The sequence below is a fragment of the Strix uralensis genome, chromosome 3 (assembly GCF_047716275.1).
Source record: "Strix uralensis isolate ZFMK-TIS-50842 chromosome 3, bStrUra1, whole genome shotgun sequence".
NCBI lineage: Eukaryota > Metazoa > Chordata > Aves > Strigiformes > Strigidae > Strix > Strix uralensis.
In genome coordinates, this window is record NC_133974.1 from 23,270,604 (window position 1) to 23,296,620 (window position 26,017).

At 37.9% G+C, this 26,017-nt stretch overlaps 1 protein-coding gene across 1 annotated transcript in view; it reads left to right on the forward strand.

Moving 5' to 3' along the window:
- The window catches only part of DLGAP2 (DLG associated protein 2), an 84,537-nt gene that overhangs the window by 18,700 nt on the left and 39,820 nt on the right, over nt 1–26,017 (forward strand). Inside the window, exons 3-4 of the mRNA XM_074864711.1 lie at nt 12,630–12,777; nt 16,368–16,587. Of these exons, the coding sequence (XP_074720812.1) occupies nt 12,630–12,777; nt 16,368–16,587 (368 nt within the window). The remainder of the gene's footprint in view (nt 1–12,629; nt 12,778–16,367; nt 16,588–26,017) is intronic.

Consider the following 26,017-nt stretch of genomic DNA (forward strand, 5'->3'; position numbering starts at 1 on the left):
TACTAAGAATGACCCTTCTGGAGGCAACAGGAAAAGAGGAGACAGGTGACTTTGTCAGACTTCCGCACATCAACCAGATGTCTTCCTGATGGTAAATTAAACATTTCCAGAACACAGACCTGAGTACAGAAACCTGACCATGTACACTGACAAGGTTGTGGAGTGGTCCCTTGCAGACTTGTTGCCTGGGTCTATTAGCACTGTTCCAGCCACTGCCTGGCCAAGTTCTGGTCATTGGTATAGGCCAGGGATCATTCACAGAAGGCAGTTTGGATGCAGTCATCCTGTTTTGGAGGGTATGTCATATCCATTGTAGTACCACAGACTTAAATATTTTCTCAGAGACAGTTCTAACTTTTCAAGTACCAAATAAAATATATACTATTCTGGTTTATGTTTTCAGCTATGGTTGGTCCTCTGTCATGATTTGAACTTGGCTGGCAGCCAAACACCACGCAGCTGGTTGCTCACCCTCCCCGCCTCCAGCCCAGGAAATAGGGAAGGGTCAAAAGGAGACCTGTAGGTTGAGATAAAAACCAGTTTAGTGATGGTAATAAAACAAAACAATAACAATAATAGGAAGTACAAATAGGTAAAGTACAATGCGCTTGCTCACTAACCACCAAGTGATACCCAGCCCGCTCCGGTCCAGCAATCCCGAAATAATGAAGATCCCACCATCACAAACACAGAAGCGAGAGAGAACCTGCCTCCTTATACACTGAGCATAATGTCACATGATATGGAATACTCTGATAGCCAATCCAGGTCTGGAACTCCAGCTGTGCCCCTTCCCAGCTCAACAAAAATTAACTTTATCCCAGCTGAAAACAGGACAGCCTCCCACAAGTGAATGTAGATAACAGCACAAATTTTCCTGTGAGCAGCAGGTCTCAGTGCCTGCCCTAGACACCTACAGCTTATAAAGAGATCCAGACAGCACCGAGACATACATACGTATTCAAACAAAGAATATGTTTCAAGAAAAAAAGTCTTTCTGATCTGTTAAATCCTGAAGGCAGGTGGTTATTAGTAGGCCAGTACTAAATGTTGTGTCTTCTGTCAGTTTTCCATGTATTGAAAATACTGCTCAAAATATAATTGATTAAAACATGAGTGTGATGCTGATGCAGTATTCTAGGATTGACAGCTGTGCCTGTTCATGGTCCCAAAGGATTTAATGGCATAGTTACCATGAACTGGAGTCGGAAAAGGAGGAAGCTTTTTGTAATACTGTGAAATATTATTAGGGGCTCTGTTGAGAATTTGTCACAAACACTGCACTAGGAATAATTGAGCAGCCAGGCTGCTGCTGACAGATATCTTTTAAATCCTCGGTTTTCCCTTAAACTGAGGGGCAGCACCTTGAATCTGCCAGCCTAACATACACACTTTTTTTTCTAGTGAACTTCAGGCAGAAATGTGACAACTATTCTGGTTCTTGTATGTCTTTCTTGCAAAAATCTGTGAATTTCAGCAGTCTTAAAGCAGACAGAAAATTTCTTGTCTGACAGGAATACAAAGCGCTGATCCTAAACCTGGGTTTTCACCACAAGCCATCTTCTCCCAGTATGTCTCCATCTCCCTGTCACTGTGGTTACCTTCTATGTCTGTGATTTCTATGAAGGTTGTAGCAAGGGATGATGGTTATAGAGTCTTCCTTCCTCCTCTGGCACAGCTCGGTAATCCCCACTGCATGCCGAGTACTCTTTGTACCACTGATCGTGCTGCTGAGCCAGAAGCCAATGTTTGGAACAGCATTCCTGCATGTATAGCAGGGCTGAATAGCATTTCTGGTATGTATTACGAGAAATTACATAATTCAAGATGTCAGCTGCATTAGCTGGCTTTTTAGCTTGTTTATCAGGAAGGAGGGAGCTAATGCACAGAAATAAAATGGGGCTTATACTCTCTTAGTCCTCTGCTTGGGTGACAGAAGAGCTCAGAACTGAGGTTTGACAGAGCACCAGTAATCCTGTAATAAAAACTGAATATTTATAATTTTGGCGGTGTAAAAACATGCATTGGCTGCAAAACGTATGTAGGTGGATTTTATAAGAATAAACCTAGTTTGCTATCGCTATCCTGAATAGGATAAAATGAAAATTAGAAAAGCCTTTACTTAACCTTCAACAGACTTCTGTGTGCATGTTTCTCCTCTAAGTTTTATCAGGCATCTTTGCAAGGAGTTCTTTTCCATTTAAATTCTGTTTCTACCTTGACAGAAGTAATCCCATATTTTGTCGGTTTGTGTTGCTCAAAGATTCAGCAAATTGAACATTAAAAATTCATAAACAATAAAAATTCATATTTGTATCTGAATAAATGATTTTATTTAACAACATACAAATAGGTAAATGTAACTGATTTAAAAGAAGCATTAAAATTCTGAAATAATTTCTTTTAAGTTACTCTTGGAAAGGACTATATTTTACTCTGAGCGGGAATAAAAAAGAAGTGCAGGGTCTGCCACTGCTGGTTTGCGCAGACAGCAGAAGCAGGGCATATATCCAACCACCATCATCTGATCACCACCTCTGTCAAACTGCCAGTACAGCCAGGATGATCCTCAGCCTGCTCTCTGCCTAGGCCACCTGGCTCTCCTCTAGATAGTGCCCAGGCATGCTTCAGGGACTAACCCTGTTGGATGCATCTGCCCTCCCTATAGGATAAGGAAGTTTAAGCATACAAGTCAGTTGGCCAAAGGGTCAGGTAACAGACCTAGCTTGTTTCTGAGTATAGCTGTAGCCTAAGTGAACTGAAGTTTTGCTGTATTTCTCAAAAATTAAATGTGCCTAAATATCTACATTACTGACTGAAGATAAATTCATTTCAATTATTTCAGTGTGAATGCTGTTTCAAACTAAATAGTATGTTGCACTACTTAGTCCTATAACATCAAGTTGAAGGCCAGTATAATTTATTATTTTTATGAAATTGCATTTGAGTGAAATATAATGCAATAAGGCTTGCTGTGGTGGAGATAGGACACATACTTGAATTTGCTTCCTTTCCAACTTTTTGCTTTCTTGGAACAGTGCCAGCAATCCCATTTATTGTGGAAATTATCTTGACTCCCAGTAGTCCCAGGAGAAAAAAAATATTTTTTATTTGGCATTTTGATTAGACATACGAAATTTTTCAGATGTCAGTTTTGGTATTCTATGAACAAATATAGGTCTTCTGGAGGTGAAATGCAAGCCCTTCCAATTCAGTCCACTTTTCTCTGCTGTGCTGTGATGCTGCTGGGGATGGAGTTAAACTGTGTTAGAAGGTAGTTTGCAGAAGGTAGCTTGTAGAAGGTAGACATGCTGCTAGGTATTTTCATTTACAGTAAAGGTCAAAATAGCTGAACAGTTTATGGAACCAGTAGCTGAAACAAAGGGAACATCTGTCCTAAATAAGTTTTGTGCAATCCTGGGAGAAAGACTGAGCCATGTGATTTGTAACGGTGTCCTTCCAACCTAGTACATGTCATTTCTCTGTGACAAAAACAAGTAAAGCCAATAGATGGAAGCATCAGAGACACTGGGATCCAGAAAGGAAAGCTGAAAAGAGGTCAATGTGATGGAAAAGCATTTTTATTACTGAAGATAATATTCTGGTTATTTGGTGCTTCTTGTTTTCAGGAAAAGAGTACTTAATATACTGATTATATAATGAACAGGATAGCACTGTAGAAATAGCAAGTTCCATTTTCAGTATCTCCTTTTTAAAGTATTGCAAAAGACTCTGAAAACTGTCTAACCATTTAGTGAAAAGGGATAACAATAGCATTTAGCCGAAAGTTAACACATTCTATTTGAAGATCAAACTGGTATCACTCACGCAAATGAATAGTCGTGCTGTGCTGAAGTTTTCCATTATGCTCTGAAGTGACTCATGGGAAACTAGATGCTGCAAAAATGAAGATGAAATAGGTTAAACTACAACAAAACAAAATCAGTGACAGCAATGTGTACTTTTGTTTTGTGAACCTTTAATGGCAGACTTTACTGTGGCAGCTGATAGTCCAGATACCTTAAGCTGATGGGTAAGCAGACAGGAAGGCATGTGAGCAGATAGTACAAAAAGAAGTTTTGATAATGCAGGCTGTAGGTAAGCATGCACATGTGGAGGAGTGGGTGTGCTGCAAAAACGTAATTGATTAAGAGTTTAAGCAGAGCATCCTTGCTGGAGAAATTAATGTCCTATTTCAATGCTATCCATTGCTGCACACTAGTGATGCAAGCCTCTGTTAATATTTAATGGTAAACTTCAATTTACCATTAACTCTTCTTCCGCATTTTAAATTAGGAATCGTTTTGAAGCCATTCCCGAGAAATATTTTCAATAAAAAAGATGGGGAAAATCACTAGAAAAGTAACCCTCATCTTTTATATGCTTTTTATTTATCTTTGTTTTTTCCTCAATCTTCTGACTCTAAAAAGCCTCATTACACACTTCATTAGTAGCTTTCTGAGGCCCTATAGTGTAGTAGCATCTACTCAGAGTCTCTGAGGGGTGAAATTGGAGATTTACTGAGGAGAGTTTGAGGTCTAATTACAAAGCCTTATCAACTAATAATGCAATCAGTGGGCCACTGGCACAGTGGTAGTGTTCTCTGCTGCAGTCAGTAAGATCTGGGTTAGATTAGTCCACAGGGTTAAGAGGGAATGCTGATGAAGGGCAGCTAGTCATCTGGCTACCTAGGAAGTATCTTTTATGGGGTCAGAAGATGGTGCCCATCCTTTCTTCCTTTGCAGAATAATAGGAAATGCTCTTAAGCAGTGTTAGGCACCTTGTTCTCTTAGAAGCAGCATAGTGTGAAACCCAGGCAGTAATTGAGCCCAAATCTCCTGCCTCATTGTAGTGAATACCAACTTTTTGTTGTAGGGCTGAAATGTATTACCCTGGATTAGTGATGGAAAGGTGGATCCCAAGGCTCTGAATAAAGTGCAGAGTCTCCCTAGGAATAAAACAGGCTTTTGTCAGAAAGATGCAATTATGTGATAGATGGCAGTGAAAATGCAGTAAGATTCAGGCCAGTCTTACAAATACTGAGATCCGAAAGAAAATATGTTTCTGGTTTCTAGTGCTTATTCATTCCTGCTTTCAACAAATGTTAGTTTTACTTTTAATCTGAAAAGGATCAAGACCTGCCTTTCTCATTTGTTTAGCTTTTAATAAAAACTAAATGAGACTATAAAGTATGTGTGTAGAAACACTTTTTCAGGCAGTGATTTGAAAATTAAGATGCTTTTGGTTAAAAAGCAGAAATCTTGTATATATTTTCACTTCTTCCAATTCAACTCTTATTTTTTCCACAGAATTTACATAGTCTCATTAATGTCTTCAACTTCAGCATGAAAAGGTCACTTATTTGCTTAAGACCTATTGTCTCTAATGGACTTACTTGTATGTTTAAATTAAGCTCATGTTCTGATGCTTTAGTGAGTCCTGATGGTCTGTAGTCTACATTTGTTCTGCCTAGTTATGTTTTTTTGCATGTGTACATGTATATATACCAAAACCAAATAAAAGAAAACAAAAGTCAGATAGCTTCCTGAAGAAAATGATGAATATTTCAGTTCCATAAAGGGATTCAGGAACATACAACCAATATTTGAGTTCTGCCTAGATCCTTAGATCCATTTCCTGAACTGATACATGATGCTTTAAATGCCTCTCAGTTTTTGCCATAACATCTGCCTGAGTTTTGTTGTTGCTGACCAGTTTGTGGCCTACTCTCCAGGGCTACTCAAAATAGGATATCGGAACAAGGCTTTTAGGATTAGCTATGTGTGCACATCTGTCACCTCTTACAAACAATAGCTCTGAGTTTAGATTTCCCACATCAGACTTTTTTTATTGCATGCACATTCTGCGTGATTTGGAGTACAGGCTTGATTGAGCCTACATTCTCTGTATCTTTGCAAGCAGTGATCAAGCCACCAGACTGTTTAACTATTCTGGATGATTTCCTCTCATTCTCTTCTGGTTCATGTTGTACAAAATCCCTAAATACTTACCAACAAGAAAGGTTCTCTCCTACCAGTGATTAGTAGGCATTTCATAAGGACAGAAACGGCAGTCTCCACCTCTTTCCTAATGTATTTCTGTAATAAATCATATGTTCAATATCTTTCAGGCACCTTTTTAAAAAAAGGCTATGGGTCAATGGTGAAAAATATAGGCTTCTTAAAAGTTTAATTTGGCCCAAAGTCTCATATCTATCACTGATCAAAGAGAAGCTCTAGTCTGGCAAAGATTAGAAAAGAAATTCTTCACTACAGATAAATTCACCAGATTTATGTGTACTTTCAGTTGTGCTATTTTGAAGGGAGAATCAGACATAGTCTATATTCTAAGTTCCCCAATGTTCCCCTGCATGCAGGCACATCTGTGCCCCTTTGCAGAGCTCTATTGACTTCAGCAGGGATTCACGGAGACACAGTATGACTTGCAGCTGCTATACAATGACATTGCTAGCTAAGCTTAATCATTAGATTCTGGTCGATGAGTTATTTCATGTACCTACAAAGACATAGTTAAGATAGATCCAGATAGATAAATGAATATCCATTGAAATGCAAATCTCTCCGTAAAATAGGTTTTGATAACTTATGCTACCTTGCTAATCCTAATGCACCTCCCTTTTAGGTGCTCAAGATGAATTCTTTTACAAATTTTATCTCTTTGTCCCAGAATGATACTTCTGAATTACATATACTGATTTAAACAGAAGTGATTGTACTTTCTTCAATGTTCCCATTCATTCTCAGATTTTTGCACAAATGCGGGAATGATCATGGAAATAAAAAAGTACGATCTTAGAATATTACTATTCCAGAAATTAATTTGATGGAAAATGGACTTTCTTTATATCTGATGCTCTTACTAAACCTGATAGACCCATTCAGAGTAAGGAGGTGACTTTCTTGCTGCAACTTTTAGAGGCCTAGGAAGATTTTAATTCACTTTTGGTACCTTCTTAACCCAGGGTGCACTGGTGGCTGAACATCTGACAGAGAACAGGTACTCTGGGGAGTGATCACTATTTTGAATGTGAGTAGATCAAGAAATGACCTTGGCAAGTGTACGACATTTGCTGCATTGTTGGCATCATGTTCATACTTTTTTGAGCAAAGGTTTATGACAAAGTATATAATATCAATCACTTATTAGAAAATAAAATACTGACAGTAAAAAAAAAAAAAAGCAAAAAAAAGCAGCGTGATAGAGATCCCTTTCTTAGGACTCACACACCCCATGTTCCCACTAGGGTTGTCTTGACTGTCAAGTACTGCTGCTCAGGAGTCTGAATTTGTAGGGATAATTTAGGAGGCTTCTTTGTTTTGTTTTGACCCTGGCTTAGCCATAAGCTGTAAAACCATGTCAGCCTCTAAATCTGGCATTTCAAGGTGTCCTAAAAAGTGAAAACATGTTGTTTTACTATCATATATACCTTTTCACCAAATGGCAAAAAGATTTGTCTTCTGCAAAACATGCAATGGTTGCATAAGTCACGATACAGTACTGAGTGTTGTAATTCTAGCTTACAGTAATACTTGTCATACAGCAATGACAAGAGACTTCAGGAAACACACCACAAACCATCCTGGGTGTTCATAAGCATCTGAACTCAGTGATGACAAAGCTTGGGCTGAGTGCTGCAAAAAGTGATATAGGTCAAGTCAATGGTGTAAGCTGTATGGTACAGACCACAGCAGGAATGCCTCAGAGCCCCCAGCACTCTACGCTGAAGTCGTTGGGCTGCTTCAGACACTATCCATGGTCATATAAACTTTCCAAAAGTTATATAAAACAATGCAATGCAGGAAAAAACCCCCAAAGTTAGCTATTTACTGTCTATAAAGTAAAGTAAGCATCTTACTGCTTTTAAAAATACAGTTAATAGAGGAGGAAATAGATGCCTAAATAGATGCCTAAGAAATGGATGTCTAAAGATGAGGAAATAAATCCTTCCCTTATCATTAGTTAATGCTTGATTGCAGCTATTGGATTAGTTTACGTGATTGTTCCTTTCATTAAAACATGTTCTGAATATCTTTACAAGTCTTCTGTTACAATGGCATAATTGGGAAAAGATAAGAAGATGTAGCTGTGCTCTTCAATCTCTGGAAATCTCTTGACAAACATTATCTAATACACTTGAACTTCTTCCTACGTTTTTACTGTACTGAGTCCTATTAAGGACAGTTACAAGACATGGCAAAACACAGAAGGAAATTTGTTTTCTGGAGTCAAAAGAGTAAAAAATCATCCCTTTTTGGTTTGGTTTGGTTTTTTAGTGCATTTTGTTGCTTGTAGGGCTAAAGTAACGGGTATTTTCCAGCAGTTATTTTCCACCATTCTGTTCCTAAATTCATTCTTGGTGAGATGTGGGCAAGAACCATTAGTTTGTACAGGAGAAGAGTTTGTGCTTTTGTGGAAGCCAGTGTCCCCAGTGAGGGAGTAGGGTTAGATGGCTGTAGCAGGGGTGAGCTGTACTCTGCTGACAGGTAGAGGTGTTAAAGGTACTTTTGAAATCTGCAAAGAAAAGAAGTAGGATAAGTGGCCCAATGCTGGCTTCTGTGATGATGTTTTGGAAGATCTTGAGCAGGACAACTGTAAGCTGGGAATTAAGAGGATTCTACGGAGCAGTAAGGATTAGGATCTGAACTGGTCAAGAATGAAGGAGAGCTGTACTTTGGGGTTTTGGTAAATGAGAGTTCTAGGGCTGGAGGAAGGGACAGCTTTCAGATAGGAACAGCAGGGCACATGAGGTTTGGATATAGAGGTCTGAGTTTCTGCAGACTAGGGAAATGCAAGAAAAGAAAGGCTGTGATGCAAGACTCTTAGAAACTGCTAAACAGGAACTCTTTTTTGAACTGATGCCTTTTCCCTTATTCTATATCTATTTTTTGCTGATGGAATATGCAGCCTAACCTCTTTCCCATTCACTGTCTATCAGTGTGACATGCTATCCCAGATATGTTATTGGATATGCTATCAGATATACTGTCCCAGATAAGCATGCTGTGCTGTAGCTCACTTTATGTGGTTATAATACAGTGTTTTGTGCTCCCTGAATACACTCATGCAATCTGCTGAGTGCTGAAAGTGCTGTTGCAAATTTAGCTATCTTCACTGGGAGTCCTAAAGCTTTGCTTTTAGAGTAGAAGTTCTCAAAAGCTGCAAGGTCATTACATGGGACTGTCTTATACCCAAAAGTTTCTCTAGGCTTTCAGCCTTGCTTGCAGCTAAGATACTTCTTAAATTTAAGACCTCTTCCTAGCTGCCCTGGACTTCCTCTGAAGCCAATGGAAAATGGAAAGCAACACCTGAGGGCAAAAACACTTTTAAAGGGGAATCCATTCCTATGATTTCCACTCTTTGGAAAAGCAAATGCAGAGAACTGACATGCCAGTTTAATTTTTCCTATTAGTCTCATCCTCTTCCTCCATAGTACCTTTTCCATAATACCAAACCTCCTTGATGTCAATGTGTGTATTTGTTCTGTGGTCCTGGAGATGAACTGTCAAACCATCTTATGTGCTCATGCTTGTCTTGCCCTTCTTCAGTGATCAGCTGAGATATAAGATCATCTATTACAGAGCATAAAATAAAAATTATTTTCTTTTATCAAAGTGATAAAATTGTAGTGTTTTGGAAATGAAAGTCACGAATTTTGTTTCCAAGCTTCTAGATAGAGTGGTTGTCATTAAAAAGCCAGCATTTATCAATGTCACATGTGGTGTGTGTTTTGTAGTGTTGACAAGCACAAAAGTTCCTTGAGCAACAGATAATGACATTTGAGAGCAACTTTTCCTTGTAACTTTTGGATCTATGGCATTTTGGTTCTGGATCATGTTTATACCAAGGTCATCTTTTTTACCACCCATTGACACATTTATCCTAGAAGATAACTTTGAATGTATATCTTAGAAATGAAAACTAATCATTTCTTTTTATCAGAAAAATTTCCAAGTATTAATCAAATGGATGTGAAATTGATTTTACAGCCTAATATATGTAACATTTCTTTTATTTTGCTACAGTCTTATGAATCAATTGCTCTCCTCTGATAAATGAAAGATTATTTAACTATCAGGTAATGTCCAAATTTGTCCATCAAAACTCAGCTGCTTAGCAGTACCAGGGAATACTGGACTTCTTTCCCTAAGAAATTATTGCTCTAGAAATTGTTGATTGTATTTAATGATAGCAATACCTCACAAGGAACCACTATGTGCATAATGAAATACTAGGTTGTTGAGCATTACTTAGCAAAAGAGACAGTTATTAGGAGCCAGTTTTAATTAGTTAATTCTTAAGTAGTTTATAAAATAATTTATAATTTATAATTTAATTCTATTGCTTCTATCTTTTCTTAATGTGGCCCATGTTTTAATGAAGAAACCTCAAATGTCTCTTTCACAAACCGTTTCTGAACTCAGAATCCCAGATTTTGCCACCTGATGACAAGTAGAAGGTCCAGATGGGACTCATCTAACTCTTTTGAAAAATACCAAATTAACAATACCAGACAGATTTAGTAAAGCATATGCAAAGAATCAGAATGACACAAAGCAGGTAACAGTTATCAGCCTGCTGCCTATAGAAGAAAGGAGGTTTAGTTACATCCAGCAACTAAATATAGATAGGGAGGTTCTACACCCCTTTACCTAATCTATTTGTCTTCATACCTATGGGAACAAAAAAATGCTGCTACAGTTCTTGTTTTCATCATCTAAAACCAAATTAGACTCACTATCAGACAGCTATCTTAATCTGCAAATCACTTTGTAATGACTTAATTAACCTCAGATCACATGCCTACATCAATCTCATACATTTTAATTTTGGTTTTAGCAGTTATAGCATAGTTTCTACATAGTTTACCTCTGCTGTGAGGTTACAGATGTATTCCATAGAAGGCACTGAATAAAGGCAGGAAGAAAAAATGTTTTTTCTCTGGGGAAATTTCTTAAGAATTCAAAAAAATGCCTGTCTTTCACCAAGATGAAAACAAAGCTTGTCCTTTTTTATTGAAGAAGAAGGTGGCAGCCTGCCTTAGAGGAGCAGATAACCCAGCCATTGGCAGATGCTCTGAGGAAGCAAGGCTATGTCTATGTTGACTCTGAGATGGCCAAGTCAGGGAGAACATGTGGAAGTGCTTGGGAACAGATCTCCCAAGTATAAGGTTGAGTGGATCCATAAATCTCATCTGCTCTTGCAGCTGGTGATTGTGAAGGGACCCTGGGTCATCACATGTCCAACATCAAAGGACATGGACACCCAGGGAGATGGACCTCAACACTATTTGCTGCTCTAATCGGAGCCACTATAAAAGGTCTGAGATTCCTTCCCAAGTGCTCCTCAGGGATTGCATCCAGCCCAAACTCAGGTTGCATCCACTTAGTGAGGAAGGCTGGATCCTTCCTCAAGCACCAACCTATGGTGACACTCAATCTTTGATAAATATAGACTAAGAAAGAAGATCCTGGTTTGTGCCTTATTTTGCACCAGAAGTTGAACCTGTGGCTTTCTCATCCACTGAGTGGTCTGGTCCTTCCAGAAAGGAAGCTTCCCCCTTCACAGGGAAATTCCCAACAGCCTGGGCATGTGTGACAGCCACGGCTGGGCTGAGTAACTCTGCCAGCTCAGTTTGAAATAACTGTATTGCCAATATTGACAGATGTTCAACTGGCACAAATCTATTGTTTCCAGAAACTACATTTTTGTTATAGCTACCTTTAAGGAATGAATATAAGAACTGCCTGTTTACTACCTGAAACAAAACATTTTCTGAAATATTAATTTATGCACTGATGTCTAGGGATAAGTGTCACATGACTTCTAAAATCTGATTTTTAGAGGTTCTGAGAGCTCTGGTAAACCTTGTCTGCAACTAATTTTTTTTTTTTTTTTTTTAAATTTTGTATTTTAAACAAAGTATTGTTCTTAGGCTTATTTATTTTCCTGGAATGATAGATAATCAATATATTTAACATAAAACATGAAGACTAATATACTCTTGTAGTGAAAGCATACTGTAAGGGGCTCAGTGTGGTGTTAAGGTCCCAGTCCTCCAAACTGGGAGAAGTGCTGTAAAAAAAACATTTCTAGAGCTTTGTGCAGTTGCTCTGAGTACCTTATTAATCTATTTTTTTAGCTGAACATGGGATATTTTGATCTTTTGTAAAAATATACCAATCCTTTGAAGATAAAAGGTCTCTTGATGCCTAACACCCTGATGAAAACCAGATGACAAGTAGCAGATTTTATCTATGAAGAAAGATTTTTAGTTACTTTGGTTTGTGCTTTAGCTCTGATTCTTGTTCCTGTTGACCTAGACATTCTCTTTTAGTAAAGTTCAACATTAACAGCCAGGAGGGTTGATGATGTTTAAATACAGTAAAGACTTAAAATTTCATATCATCTAGGTAGCAGAACTGCAGACAGATTCTCTGCTTGTGATAAGGCATGTGACTACAACAGATCTATGATACTTTATACAGAGAGACATCTGGACCCTGGGGAATGGATTTGTGAGTCTCATAAAAATTACTGGTTTTAGTGTCCTAATTGATTCCATCTGTAGTTTTACACCCTTTCCTTTTTTCTTCCTCTTTCCTTTGTAGTCAGAGCTACCTTCAAACTGCAAGTGACGTGCCTGGGGGTCACAACCTGGATCCCTCTGCAAACTACAATTCCCCAAAGTTTCGCTCAAGGAATCAGAGCTATATGAGAGCAGTGAGCACGCTCAGTCAGGCCAGCTGTGTTAGTCAGGTGGGAAATTCTTGTTATAACTTTTCTTATAGGTTAATCACAGATGCGAGAGTTGTTACTAGTGAATGGTTTTAGGGGTTTTTTTTAATTAATATCAAACTGAGGATGTGAATTGTCAAAGTAATTCAGTTCTAAGGAATGTAATCCTTGTTCAAAATTTCAAGAAAAATACTGACTGCTAGAAACAAAGGAACACTGTCACGCATAATATTTTCCATTTATTTTTCATTAAAAATATAAATACTGATATTTTCATTTTTCATCTATATTAAATATTTAAATGTTAAGAAGATTCAGACTGAGCATAAGGGGCACACTCCTACAATACTCATCCTCTGAAAATATCTACTCTGATTTCACTAAATGTGGGTTGTCAGATTAAGATATAGATTGAAATAATTATGCTCCAAAGGAGCAGTGATTCATCTCTAAACTCAATCTCTCACTCTTCTTGGGTGAGAGAATAAGTCCCATCAATTATTCTATGTACGGGGACTTCTGAAAAGAGACGTTTTTCCACCCTGATGTTTTTATGTTGCTTAGTTAGTACTAATTCATGTTAGTGAGACCTGAATCAGGCCTGAAGTGCAAGCAGCCTTATGAAGTATGCACATGTTCTGTTTAGCAGAGGACTTACATAAAATTTCCAATGTTTCTAATGTTCATTGATCCTGACATTTCTTCCCTCTGTTGCTTCATGACAGGTGGGCCCTGACCTCTTCTCAGACATGTGTTACTTTATTTTTCTTTGACCATTTAGTGAGGCACCTAAGGGTATAGTAGCTAATTATGCACAATGGTTAGTGAAAAAAATCTTTTTTAAGAAATTTTATATTCATCCACATTCAATTTGCATTGCATGGCTATTCAGGCCTGGATTCAACTCATCTAACTTGAGGCTTTTAACTGAGGCAACAACTAAAGCTTCCTCTGTAGTTAATGGAGTGAAAGAGTTTCTTCCAGGACAATGCACATCCCAAGTGGGCTTAGAGCCTTCTGGAAATACTTGTCAGTCTCCACTGACTGTAGAGAGTTAGAAGGCACCAGTCGCCTGACTAATGCCCTTCAGTCAAATTCCTTAATTTACGTGGGATAAACCTAAGTATAATCTTGTATAGCACACATCAGAATTAGAAACAGACAGTCAGTCATTTTCCAAACCTTTCATTATTTTTCATAGCTCCCTTGTAAACCTGTCCTCATCATTCTCATGCCTTGGTGTTCATTATCCTGGTTTGGTTATTTTCTATTTTTATTACACTCTGGTTCTGAGAAAGTTTCACAAGAATTAGATTCTGCATTCAAAGCAAGTGCTGTTGGCTGTCACCTAACAATGCTATAATATAGAACTATTCTGCCTCTTTGACCATACTTGTGCACAGAGGTGTTCACTGAGCTGTCCATAATGACTAATTGGTTTCAGCAGTGGTTAAAATTCTTCATTCAAATGTGCATTACCTGGAAAGATGTCCACAAGAGATTTCACGTACAGGTAGATTGCTCAATTGGCCAGATTAACTAAACCTGCTGGATATAGTTCCTTACTTTCTTTTCCAGTATTCACTAACCTGTGTTCATTTTGTGTCAACCACATGCTTCCTACCTCACAGTTCAGCTGTTTCCAGACCAGTAGTAAATGCATTTAATTGATACTACACAAAGTAAATGTATTAAAATAACAAGTTTTGAACCTTTGCTGTTTCCTGTTCTTTTTCCATGAAACCATCATCTTCTCGTCCCATCTACATAATAGCAGTTTGTATGATTCGTGGTATTTTTAATGCCTTTTTTTTTGTGAGATCCTTCCTTTTTCACTCTTGACAAAGAGTGAAGAAAGATGCTGGGTTCCATGGTTTATATTTTAAATTTAAGTTTTAAAACTTTTATTTTTCTATTGGCAGTGACCTTAGTTTAAAAGAAGTGGTTAGGATTTAAAGTGTTTATGGACTACATTACCATAAATTTCCTGATCAATGATGTACGCAAAATATTTCAGAGTGAGATTTTTTTTAAATATTTTCCAGATTGCATTAGTCTACTTAACTTTATTAGAAGCAAATTTTGTGAAGCGTAATGTAATTCCTTTCAGAAGAGATTTAGTAGAAAAAATGTCTTATATGAAATTTAAATATCAGTTATTATAATTAGAAGTTCCATATGAAAATTCCATTTACTTAATCAAAATCCTAAAACATTTGAAACATTTGCACTCATTATGTTTCCATAATGAATAATGTACTAGAAACAGTAAGAAAGAAAAATGCACTTAGCAGCTGTATAGAAAAAGTAATATCAACTGGACATGCTGTTTAGTGACGCAACAAATTTAACTTGGTATTTATACTGTTTCTGATTTCTAGCACTCTCTTTTTAAAAAAATTATCATCAGGAGTACATAACAGGAGGCCATGCATTTGTCTGTCCAGTGTCAACTTCCTATCTGATTTTGGATAAACATAATTTTGAATTATTCAGGTACATTTACAGGTAGGGCTGACTTCAGAGAACCTGTTAAAAATGATGTAGGTAGAATTCAGGCACTCATCTTCGAAACTGGAATACACAGTTCCCTACCGAGAGGTTCCCTAAGCCTGACCAGCCTGACTAAACCCTGTTTATTATGAAAGCTACCTAAAAATGTACAGTTTTACATCATGCCCAACCTGCAGGGCAGGGTCAGCAGGTAGATGCTGGCTACTGCTCAAACCCTGCAGGAAGCTGGAGGGTGGTGCTGAAATCCCCCAAAGGGACATCCTTGGAGGTGACACAGGTAGGCACATCTAGGGTGCTCTGACAGGCAGGGCTTCTCAGCACACCTCATGGCAGAAGTATCAGACTTAAAATAATGCTGCTGAAGAAAAGACAGCAGTAGTGGCTGCATCTTGTTTTTCCACAGTAGTTGAATGGCTGACCCAATTAACCAGGAAATGAGTTTGGTTTAGGGCCCTTCTCAGCTAAAGCTGGTCCAAGATTACTTTCTCATCTGACCACTTTTCACTCTATTATTTCAAAGATCCTTTCACATGCTTCATGGGACACAACTCTTGATGTAATATTTCTCAAACCTTTCAGAAGCGTCACCTCCTCTGAACTTACATATCTTCAAGTATGAGATACTTGCTTGAGCCCCTTTATAGTGAGAGGAAGATAACAACCTGACACACAGCTAAATGTCCACATAAGTGGACTTTGCTGACAACTTAGGAACCCAGGCAATCCACCCTTACCTTTCGAGGGCTAATATTAGTATAGATTATTTCTGTTCTCCTATCCTGGCAGAACATGGATTTCTATCAATGCAGAGTGATCTTGTTAGTTACCATTAAATCATGTATTTACAATCCTCTGAATATGCCAAAAGACATTAAATGTAAAATTAATTGTATGGCATGTGTAATATACTTACTATATACATATAAACAGCTGATGTAAGTTAAAAAATGTGAATGTGATCAGAAGGGATTACTACATTTTAACTATTTGCTAAAACAGTTCTTCATCAATGTACAGGTGTCCATTTGAGATGTTGAGGCCGTGATGATCACAAAAAAGCAAGTCAAAAATCAAATGCATTGTTGTTGTTTATTCAGATGAGTGAAGCAGAGGTTAATGGGCAATTTGAATCGGTGTGTGAATCAGTGTTTAGTGAAGTTGAAGCTCAGGCAATGGATGCCCTTGACCTCCCTGGATGTTTCCGAACAAGAAGCCACAGTTACTTGCGTGCCATTCAGGCAGGCTATTCCCAAGATGATGAATGTATACCTGCGATGGCATCTTCCAACATCACCTCAACTATCAGGTCAACCACAGGTAAGCAAATCTACACTGACCCTTCCATTGTTCTGTATGTAAAAATATGTCATCTTGTTTTGTAAAAGGACGTTTGACACTGGAAACAATTTCCCTGTGTAGTGATAATATTTGATACCAGTATTCTTAGGTTTGCAATACTGTCCCATTGTGGCTACAGCTTGGAATAAGCTCCTTCTAGGGAGAATCCTGCAAGCATAATATAATGGACCTGGATTTTTGACCCCCATTTCCCATACATACAGTTATCCAGGCACAAATATAAAAATGCAAGTGTAAATGGTATAATTTAGATATTGTTAGACATTTAGGTATTCTTATTTATCAGGTAACTGATCTTCTAAACAAGATCAGCTGCACTGATTTTAATTTAGGTCCTTAAAGTAGAAAAAGAAAAAGAGAAGCAAGATTTTAAATATTTGAATCTGAATCATAAACATTATGGCAAGCTTCACACATCTGCTATTACCCATCAGTAACCATTAGCATGCATTGTTATACCATTCACATTTAGGATCTTTCAACATTCTTCTGGCAACTTTCTTTTCTCTTATTAATTACTTAGCAAAGATTATAGCTTTATTCATTTTAGAATATTAGTTTCTAGTATAGAGAAAAGATTGCACAGATAGAAGTTAAATAACTAAAATGAAATCGATAACGAATACATATTCTTTGTTAAGTGATCCAAATTCACTTTCATGATTCCAAATATGTTAATTTTAGTTCCTAATTATGATATTGTCCTTGCCATGTACTATCAAATTGAAGTGCAGGCCACCCATATAAAAACGCAGAGCTCAGAATGTATCATGCAAAAATACTTTTTTAGTTATTTGCTTGACACATCTGTTGTATAACAGAACAGTGGGAGCTTAGAAAGGAAGTAAGCTGAGGTTGAATAAGATGAATTTGCATTCCAGAAGTAGCACAAAATTTTATTTTATCTTAAGCATAGTATTTTAATTGCTATATATAACTTTGTGTAAAACCAGAAACTGTGGTTTGCAATGCCACCTCTAGGGATGTTTCTGTCCTATGTTTAATAGAGGTGCTATCATAATATAAAATAAGATTTTATTGCTACCGCAGAGACTAATTTTCATCTTTGTCATATAGTACTGTATGAGTATTATGAAGAAACCTTCCATGGCAAAAGAAACAACTAAATGTCTATTTTGGTATCTGACTCCAGGTACTGAATTGGAATACTTTCAGAATTACTTTGGTTACCAAGTTTATTGGTTTTAACCTAAGCTGTCTTGAGTTTATATGCTAGATAAGCCCAAAATTCTCACTGAAAGGAATTTATTTTCTCTAGAGCAACAAAGCTGAATAATAGAATATGTTTGAGAAAATAACCAGATTAGGGAGTAAATATGTTTGCATCCCAGTGTTTTCGTACTTATGAAAAATGTTTTGCATTGATTAGCAGTCTGCTGGTTAAATACTGTGGGTTTGAAAACCTTTCTTTCACACATGGCTTCTCCCTCACCTCAGAAATTATTTATCAAATAGATTTTCTTATGCAAATATATAATCTTACTGCTTTGTTGTGGTGAGGTGATACTGACTTCATGGAGAAAAAAGATTATTTGAGATGTTTTCCTGAACCAAAACTCTTTCCAAGCCTATGGACTGTATACAGTTCTGAGTGTGGTTCTGTATTCAAAATATTATCCCTGTACCACTGAGCAAGTTTGTCCTTAGCTTCTATATAAGATAAATATTAAAATTAGAAATATTTATCTGATTTACAACAAGAATAAGGATTATGTGATTAACTATTAACTGAAAATTTCAGTTGCCAAATAAGTTCTCCTTTTTAAAACCCTAGGGGTAACTCTTCCATATTTCTCTCTTCAGACCCTGTCACTTTGGAGGGAGGTGCTTCATTTCCTATCATTACTATAATTGAAAAAAAAAAAAAAGTCTTACTTCTCTAGCCCTCTCTGAAAATTGTAGAAGCTGTTGCCTGAAATGCGAAAATGGCGTTGGCAGATATTTGACGTTTTTATGGACTTCATTCAAATAAATGTCAAAAAGGTCGAAGTTTCACATCAGCCTTCAGTTCCAATTCAGTCTTTTGAATTCTTAGGAAAATTACATTACATTAATTCCTTTTTTGCTTCTAATGTAACAAACTCTTCTTGGCAAAGAAACTAAGGCAATTTCTTAGAAAATTAACAGGCATTGCAATTTAATTATTACTTGAAATTTTAGTGATATAGGTCATGATTGCCTCTTATCGATGTTGTAAAGCAATTAAATCATAACACACAGGCTTAGCTAAAAATTAATTCATGTAACTAAAAATGTAAATCTAAAATAAAAAATGTAATATTTGATCTATTAATTCAATTACAAAAGTGTGGAATATATATTTACAACATGCAGTTTCTTAAAACGTTCCTAGATGCATTAACAGCTTTCAGAAGGTAGGAAGGTTGTAACTATAGTAAATATTATGTGGGACAATATTAATGGACTCTGTTAGCAGGGTTTTCTAATAGATGGAAAAAGAATGATCAGTAACTAGCTCTTCTTAAATGCATACAACTTTATAGAGAAAGCCCAATGGTAATATCTATGGTACTAATTAACACATAACTTTTTCACGGACCCACATAGTTTAATTTGTGGAACCAGACTTCTTCACCTCTGATGGAGGCTGTGTGACAAGACATAGGGCACTGCCTGTTGCCCCAGGTGTAAATGAATGAGACAAGTGACAGTGCAGAGGAGGCAGCCAGCATTGCTGTCTCTCTGTAAGCTAGACCTGGACTCCGTGTGACCCATATTTCATTGTGGTTAGGGCATTTCTAGCCATCCTGTTTCATTTTGTAAAGAGATAATGAACACAGTAAAAAATATTCATGTTAAAAGCCCTGAATGACAGCATATGCTTTCTGTCTCTGAACTGTATCCAGTCGCAGCTGTCAGATGCACAGCTGAGAAAATACAGCTCCAGCTGCTGCCGCCTCCCACCTTGTCCCTCCATCACTGACAACATATAATTTCCTGAATGGGAAGTCACAGAGTGCAGTAGTCATTCTAACTACTACTGCCTTACATCTTTGCTACTCTTGCAAGCAATGCTTCAATTCTCAGGAAGAGTTCATAAAACCTAGGTCACTTTTCCGTGTTGTACCAGCTTGGTTCCCTATTGATTAACTATATCTGCACATATATATGCTAAGCTGTCAGCTTCGAAGGCTCCTTCCTGGTAACATCTGGGTAGCATAGCAGAGTGCTGCGGGGAGGTACGTGAGCTACCTGAGGTATCACTGGAGTTGTGTCACCAGCAGCTCAGTGCACAGAGCCCTGGCTGTTGGGAAACAAGGTGCATTAGGCTGGGAGCAGTGCCACAGTAATATCCCTCCTGCAATACCCAAGTTGTTTTACTGAAAAGTAACTCAGATACCCTGGTACAACACTGGATTGTACTATGAAAACATAACCAAGGAGGTCTGGAAGATATTAATCACTCTCTCCCTTGTTTCCTCTTTGCCTGAGAAGGTCAACTTATTTTTGTTACATGTCCTATATGTAGAGAGATTCCTGTATATGACTTACTTCATAGACTAACTTATTATAGAATATTTCAGGATGTTTTCTCACGTTTTTTTTTTCCTGCTGCTGTTGTTTGGGTTTACTGTGAATGCAGAAATATTTACTGTATTGCAATGGTACTGGAGATAGCAGTTAGGATGGTCTGTTATGAAGCAGAAGAACATGTTAAAGTCTGTTCTCTGAGACAGAGAGTAATTTGGTATTTGCACATTTGGCCATCCAGGATAACCTGAACACCAGTTTATCATCTGTTCAGATGGCGGGGGGCACACTCAGTTTCTTCTGATGGCATTACATTGTACATAGAGATTGCATAAAACCCTTTCACCTTTATTGAGAGAGACACAGCCGCTCTAGCCTGCTGCTCAGGACACTCACCCATCAGGTGGGATATCTGCTCAGTGAATATTGCTTTTATATGCAAATTGAAACAGCTAAAGCAGTAAAGACTAAATATGCTATAAGGAGGAACTGAAACACTCCAGTCAGAGGTACAAAATCCTTCTCCAGCAACAAGCACTGAGTGACTGGCCTCAATTAAGTTCTTCAGCTTTTAGGCTGATGAATAAAAGGGACCATCATTTTCAGTTTCTTAAAACTAGTTCATATTTTCCTCTAACTCAAGTTTTTTTGCTAGAACTGTATTTTTTGATGAAGTAATTAATGACAGAAAAGATACACCTAGTTATGGACTTCAGCACAATGGGAATTGGGTCACGGTACATAAAGACACCTGGATTTCTGTCCTATGTTAAGTGTAGTCCAAGATCACTTCTCCCACTTCAGGGATTTCCAGACGATCTTGAGAGAAACTTAGCATAAAGCACTGCTGATTTCACGGGGTATAGTTACTAGCCTTAATTGTCCAGTGCACTACTATGACTTCATTTTTCTAGAAAATGTGGCATAATGCAAACCTGTCAGATCAGTTGTATATGCTCTTCCTTTGATCTAATTCATAGTAGGTAGCTCTACTAAATTCATGTTTACTAAAGAGTCCACTGGAAAATATGAGAAGTAGGGAACTGTCTTTTGTCCATTTTACTTCTCTCAGCCAGTAGCCTCTGCTTGGCAATGAGTAAACTTCAGAGAATTCCACATTTACTGAACTATTGAGCACTAATTCCAAAACCAATTAATTCAAACAAGGTCACATTGCATGAGGGAGTTTTCAATTACAGCTCATACGATTACTCAGATGCCTGAGGAATTGCAGGTTTCCTTTCTCCTGACTTAAAGCTATTTTCAGCTTTCCAATTTTTAAATAAGTGGCTACGTAGGTTGAATTTTTAGACCACATGTTTGATATTTAGCCACAAATCTCTCATTGCCAGTAAATAGATTGCATGGTCATGTACCTACAAACATAAAGACATGAGGATACGGTATTTCATCAAGAAGTTCCATAGCACAAATACCCCTGCAGACCCAAAAAGGACTGATTCTCTTGTTGCTATCTCAACACTAATGACAGTATTTATTCTTTTTGGTTTTCTGGGTTTTTTTAAAGATATGAGGATACCAAGGGCGGGCAAAAGCTGTCATGCTACTACATGTGGAGCTAGTGGAGTTCAGTGAAGGGTCACTAAGAAAACAGAGGGTCTCAAGCATCTGTGGCATGAAGAAAGGATAAGAGAGCTGGGACTGTTCATCCTGGAAAAGTCTCAGAGGGGATTTTATTAATGTATATAAATATAAAAATTGGAAAAACACACTCCTCAGTTCCTAAAAGATCAATAAATGCATGATTTTCTTTTATTTCCTCAAGAATGAGATACTTCATCCAAGTCGCTGCTTGGATCTTCTTAATCCAACACATTATGGCTAGGAAAACCAAGCCTAATGGGGGAAAACATATGCATGAAATGACATCTCCACAATTTCTGTTCTCTCTATAGAAATAAATGCTGGGTCTTAGAGGTTTTTACTGGTACCCGTTGCTAAATAATAGCTAGCACCGGTATCCACAACAGGTATGTTTAAAACCACAAAACCTTAAATCCAAATAAGATATAGAAGGCTGTTTTCTCAATTATAATTTGCCTATTGACTTTGCTTAATTACTGTTGGGGCTCCATGGAATTATCTGGCACTCTAACTCTCTGCAGGAAACATACCATCTATCTGTGGGAGCACTTGGGGATCCTGAATTAATACTTTGATGCTGTGCCAACTTGTGTGCCTATACTGTGAGAATTAATCTTATACTAACAAATGACGAGGCCAGTTCTACACTTGGATACGCACACATCATTTTCATTGCTCTGGGTGTATCTGGGGGGAATAATTAGTCTTTAATTCTTTAGCTCTGCTGCTATGCTGACACTGCTGTTTAATAGCAGCTCTACATGGTGGAAGTGGCCCAGGGAGTCACTGGGATGAAGGTGACACAAACCCTTCAGTTCAAGGAGTTGAACAGAGGATGGCCAAAGGGCCATTGCAACTGTTCATAAGTCTGGGATTCCCTGAGATGGAGTAAGACTGTGCTAATCAAGGACTGCTTGGTTGCCTGGCCTCTTCAGGCTGATGAGGCATGAAAACAGTTGGAGCAGTAGCCAGGAGCTTTTCATAATTTTCATTCTCCTTGGTATACATGATCTGCAGAGGCAAAGATAAAAAGTGAAGTCACAGCCTTCCATCTATGGTTAGTTTAAAAAATGTGTAATGAGTGTTTCTCCCTTGCTCCTCCTGTTCTGTGCTTAACATAATTCCTCCGTAACCTATTAGGTTTACCTGACAGCTGGTTCTTTCTTTATTAAAAAGGACACCCCTGTTCCCTCCCCTGGCAGAACTTGGCTTCAAAGCTGTTCTGTGGGATCAGTTTTCACAGAGTTTTCTCAGCTCCATTTTCTGTATGATATCATACAGTGGGAAAAAAAAAAAAAAAAAAAAGAATGTATAAGAAAAAATCATGCAAGGAAGGTGATTCACTGCTCAGTGTCTGAAGTCTTCCTGACATGATAGAAGCTAACAGTGGCAGAAGTAATTCTCAGCACAGCTATTTAGCTTGAGGTTGCCAGAGTGTTTTGTCCTCAGGTGGGTCTGTGCAACTGGGGGAAGCTTGCACTTGGGTGGGTGAGCCTGGAAGCACCAGTTCATCATGCTTCCTTGTACCTTTAGTAAAAAAGAAGATACGACCCCTCTCCTGTCTGTGCTTCTCCTTCTGTGTTCCTCTGTGAATAAAAAAACCTCTAAGGAGTCTTCTCAGAAGCTCTGCATGTATTCAATCCTGGATTTTGTTAAAGGCATATATGTCACGAGCCATAATGGTGACACATGCACTGGAATTACAATGCTTGCTGTGCTGGGTGTACAGACATCATTTTGACTGCATTCTGACACTAGTTTTTATTAGTTCGTGTGTAATATTTCATCCATCAGGGCTTAGTTAATGTGACTAAGCATAACTCTCTTGAAGTTGACCCAATTTTGCTTGTTGACAAATTAGCCCTTAACTTTGTTACGTTTTCGGCACAACAGGGATGTGAGCTGTGTTCTGCTCAAACCTCTTTACAATAAGAAAATTCTCCCAGAAAACTGTGTGTGCAGCCACAGGGGAATTCCTGTGGGTCCCAGCAGAGGCACAGGGACCAGGAGAGTATGTGTGAAGAAAGAGAGCTGCACTTCAAAATGACAATAAATTCCTTTACAGCACGTCAGGTCTTGCTGCCATAGGGACCCTTCCACTTCTAGAATGTCCATTGGCTAGTAAAGCTATTTCCAAAAATGTATTATCAGGCATTTAGGGAGGCAAGTTCAGGTGCTTTCGCTACTGTTCTGCCTCACAGTGAGGACATTTTTATTAATGCTCGCCACTTACAAATGTAATTCTCCTGAAGGATGTTATGTCTAACCTGCAAAATTGCCTTTTCCAGGAGAAGAGAATGCTAGCGGGCAGCTGCTACCCAAATCCTTCCCAATAACACAAGAATCTGAAGGTAGAGACAAAGCAGGTTCTTCACTAAATAAAACAGTATCTGTATTTCAGTGGAGAGGCACAGAAGTAGGAGAAAAACTTTTATAGTTACCTTTAGTTTTATTTCTGGCAAATTCTGTTTTGTTAATATAAAAAAAAAAAACCTCTTGGGATGCTTGCACATCTCTGCTGGCTTCTCAGCAACTCCCATCCTCTATTTTCACTTCCCTGAAATGGAGTTTCATCAACATAAGCTTGTACTGAAGTCTCCATTTCTGTGTCAGGAATTTTATTCAGACTCAGGTCTACCCTAGAAAGGCAACTGGTAAACCTGATACTTAAAATGTACTTGAAAGAATTTTTTCAGAGGATCAGAGAAAATAAAGATACTAAAATTGGTGACATTTCTAGGGCGTGACCAGACAGAATTAGCCTTTGGCCAGACAGTTTAGTTGAATGGTGTGGGGATTGCGTCCAGATCAAGTCATCTAAACATAGATGCTGTTGTGCAAACTAGTTGTCTATGTTCCCATGCAATAAATTCAGATTAGTTCAAAGGCAATTGGCTGGTACTGTTTGAGATATTTGAGACATCCACATGGGATCTGTGAGAGAATTGCATCCTTCTGGACAAGCAGCTGTAGGCTAGGCAAGAAAGCCTAGTACCTCTAAAAAGGTCTTAGATACCTATGTTTAGGTGAGTTTGACTCAGACTGAATACAGTGTATGGAACCTATTGTGCAACAATAGTCAACAAACCCCTACCTACACTGAGGTGTCTTACACTCACCTAATAGAGCCCGATACTTACCAACAAACTCTGTACTCACTGTAAGGCCAAGGTTTAATCTCAGTTAATATAGTCAAATATAGTCAATTAAAATATACACACTGGAATCCACAAATATCAGAGCAATCCAATCAGCTCATTACTACTCAAGGGCAACTAGAAGACATCCAAACAAGGTTAGGGAAGGTATTGAGTTTGAAGTGAGTAACCCACCACTTGGCTTTCTGAGGCTGAGGACAGAATATCAAGGACATATCAATGAGTCATGATTTTTATATGCATTTCTTTACCTTTTGGAATAGTTCTGTGTCCAGAAAAATACATATATTTACGCTCTTTGTCTCCTTCCCCCAATCAAAAAAACCATAAACATTTCAATCATGAAAATTCATCTCATCTAATACACATATCTAAAATGTGGCTGTCAAAGGCAGTCACATTAACATCCTATTACAGTCAATGGAATGTGATTTATCTCCTTTAGGATTGGTATCTGTTATGAAAGAAGTTGTCCTCTGGATGTCCCTATTTCTCTCTGTTGCCTGTAAAAGTAGTCTACAATGATAGCATAGTATAGTTAGCTAACTTTTATAGATCTGAGGTAAAAGTCAGGGCTATTCAAATTGCATTATAGGCTGAAACGAAAGATTAAATCCTGGTCCCACTGAAAACAAGGATAACTGAGAGACCCATGCTCTCACTGATTTAGAGGGTTGAGAGCTCAAAAAACAGCAGCATCATTTGCTGCACCTAAATACAGGGCCAGCAGCCTGCAAGTAGCTTTCTGAGCACTGGTTTTGACACTGACTCCATCTGCATCTTGGGTAAAGTGATTTCTTGCTTTGACTATTGCCTGTATTGTTGCCACTCTCAAAAGTTCACTCTGAGATTGTGTCCAGACTTGTCACTCTCTGTGGATTAAAAGAAAGATTTAAAGGCATTAAATTATCTTCAATTAAAATATCTTGCAATCATTTAAATTCTTTAATGTAGGACCATTGTCATAATACACTGTTAAAATGATTCCATTGTGCAACGCTTCCTTAAGATTTACTGAGCAAACTTTTCTTGTGCTATTCAGTTTGGAATTCCTTACTGTAAGTTAAAGAAAATCACAAGCTGCACGTAGTTACTGCAAAAATGAGAACAGA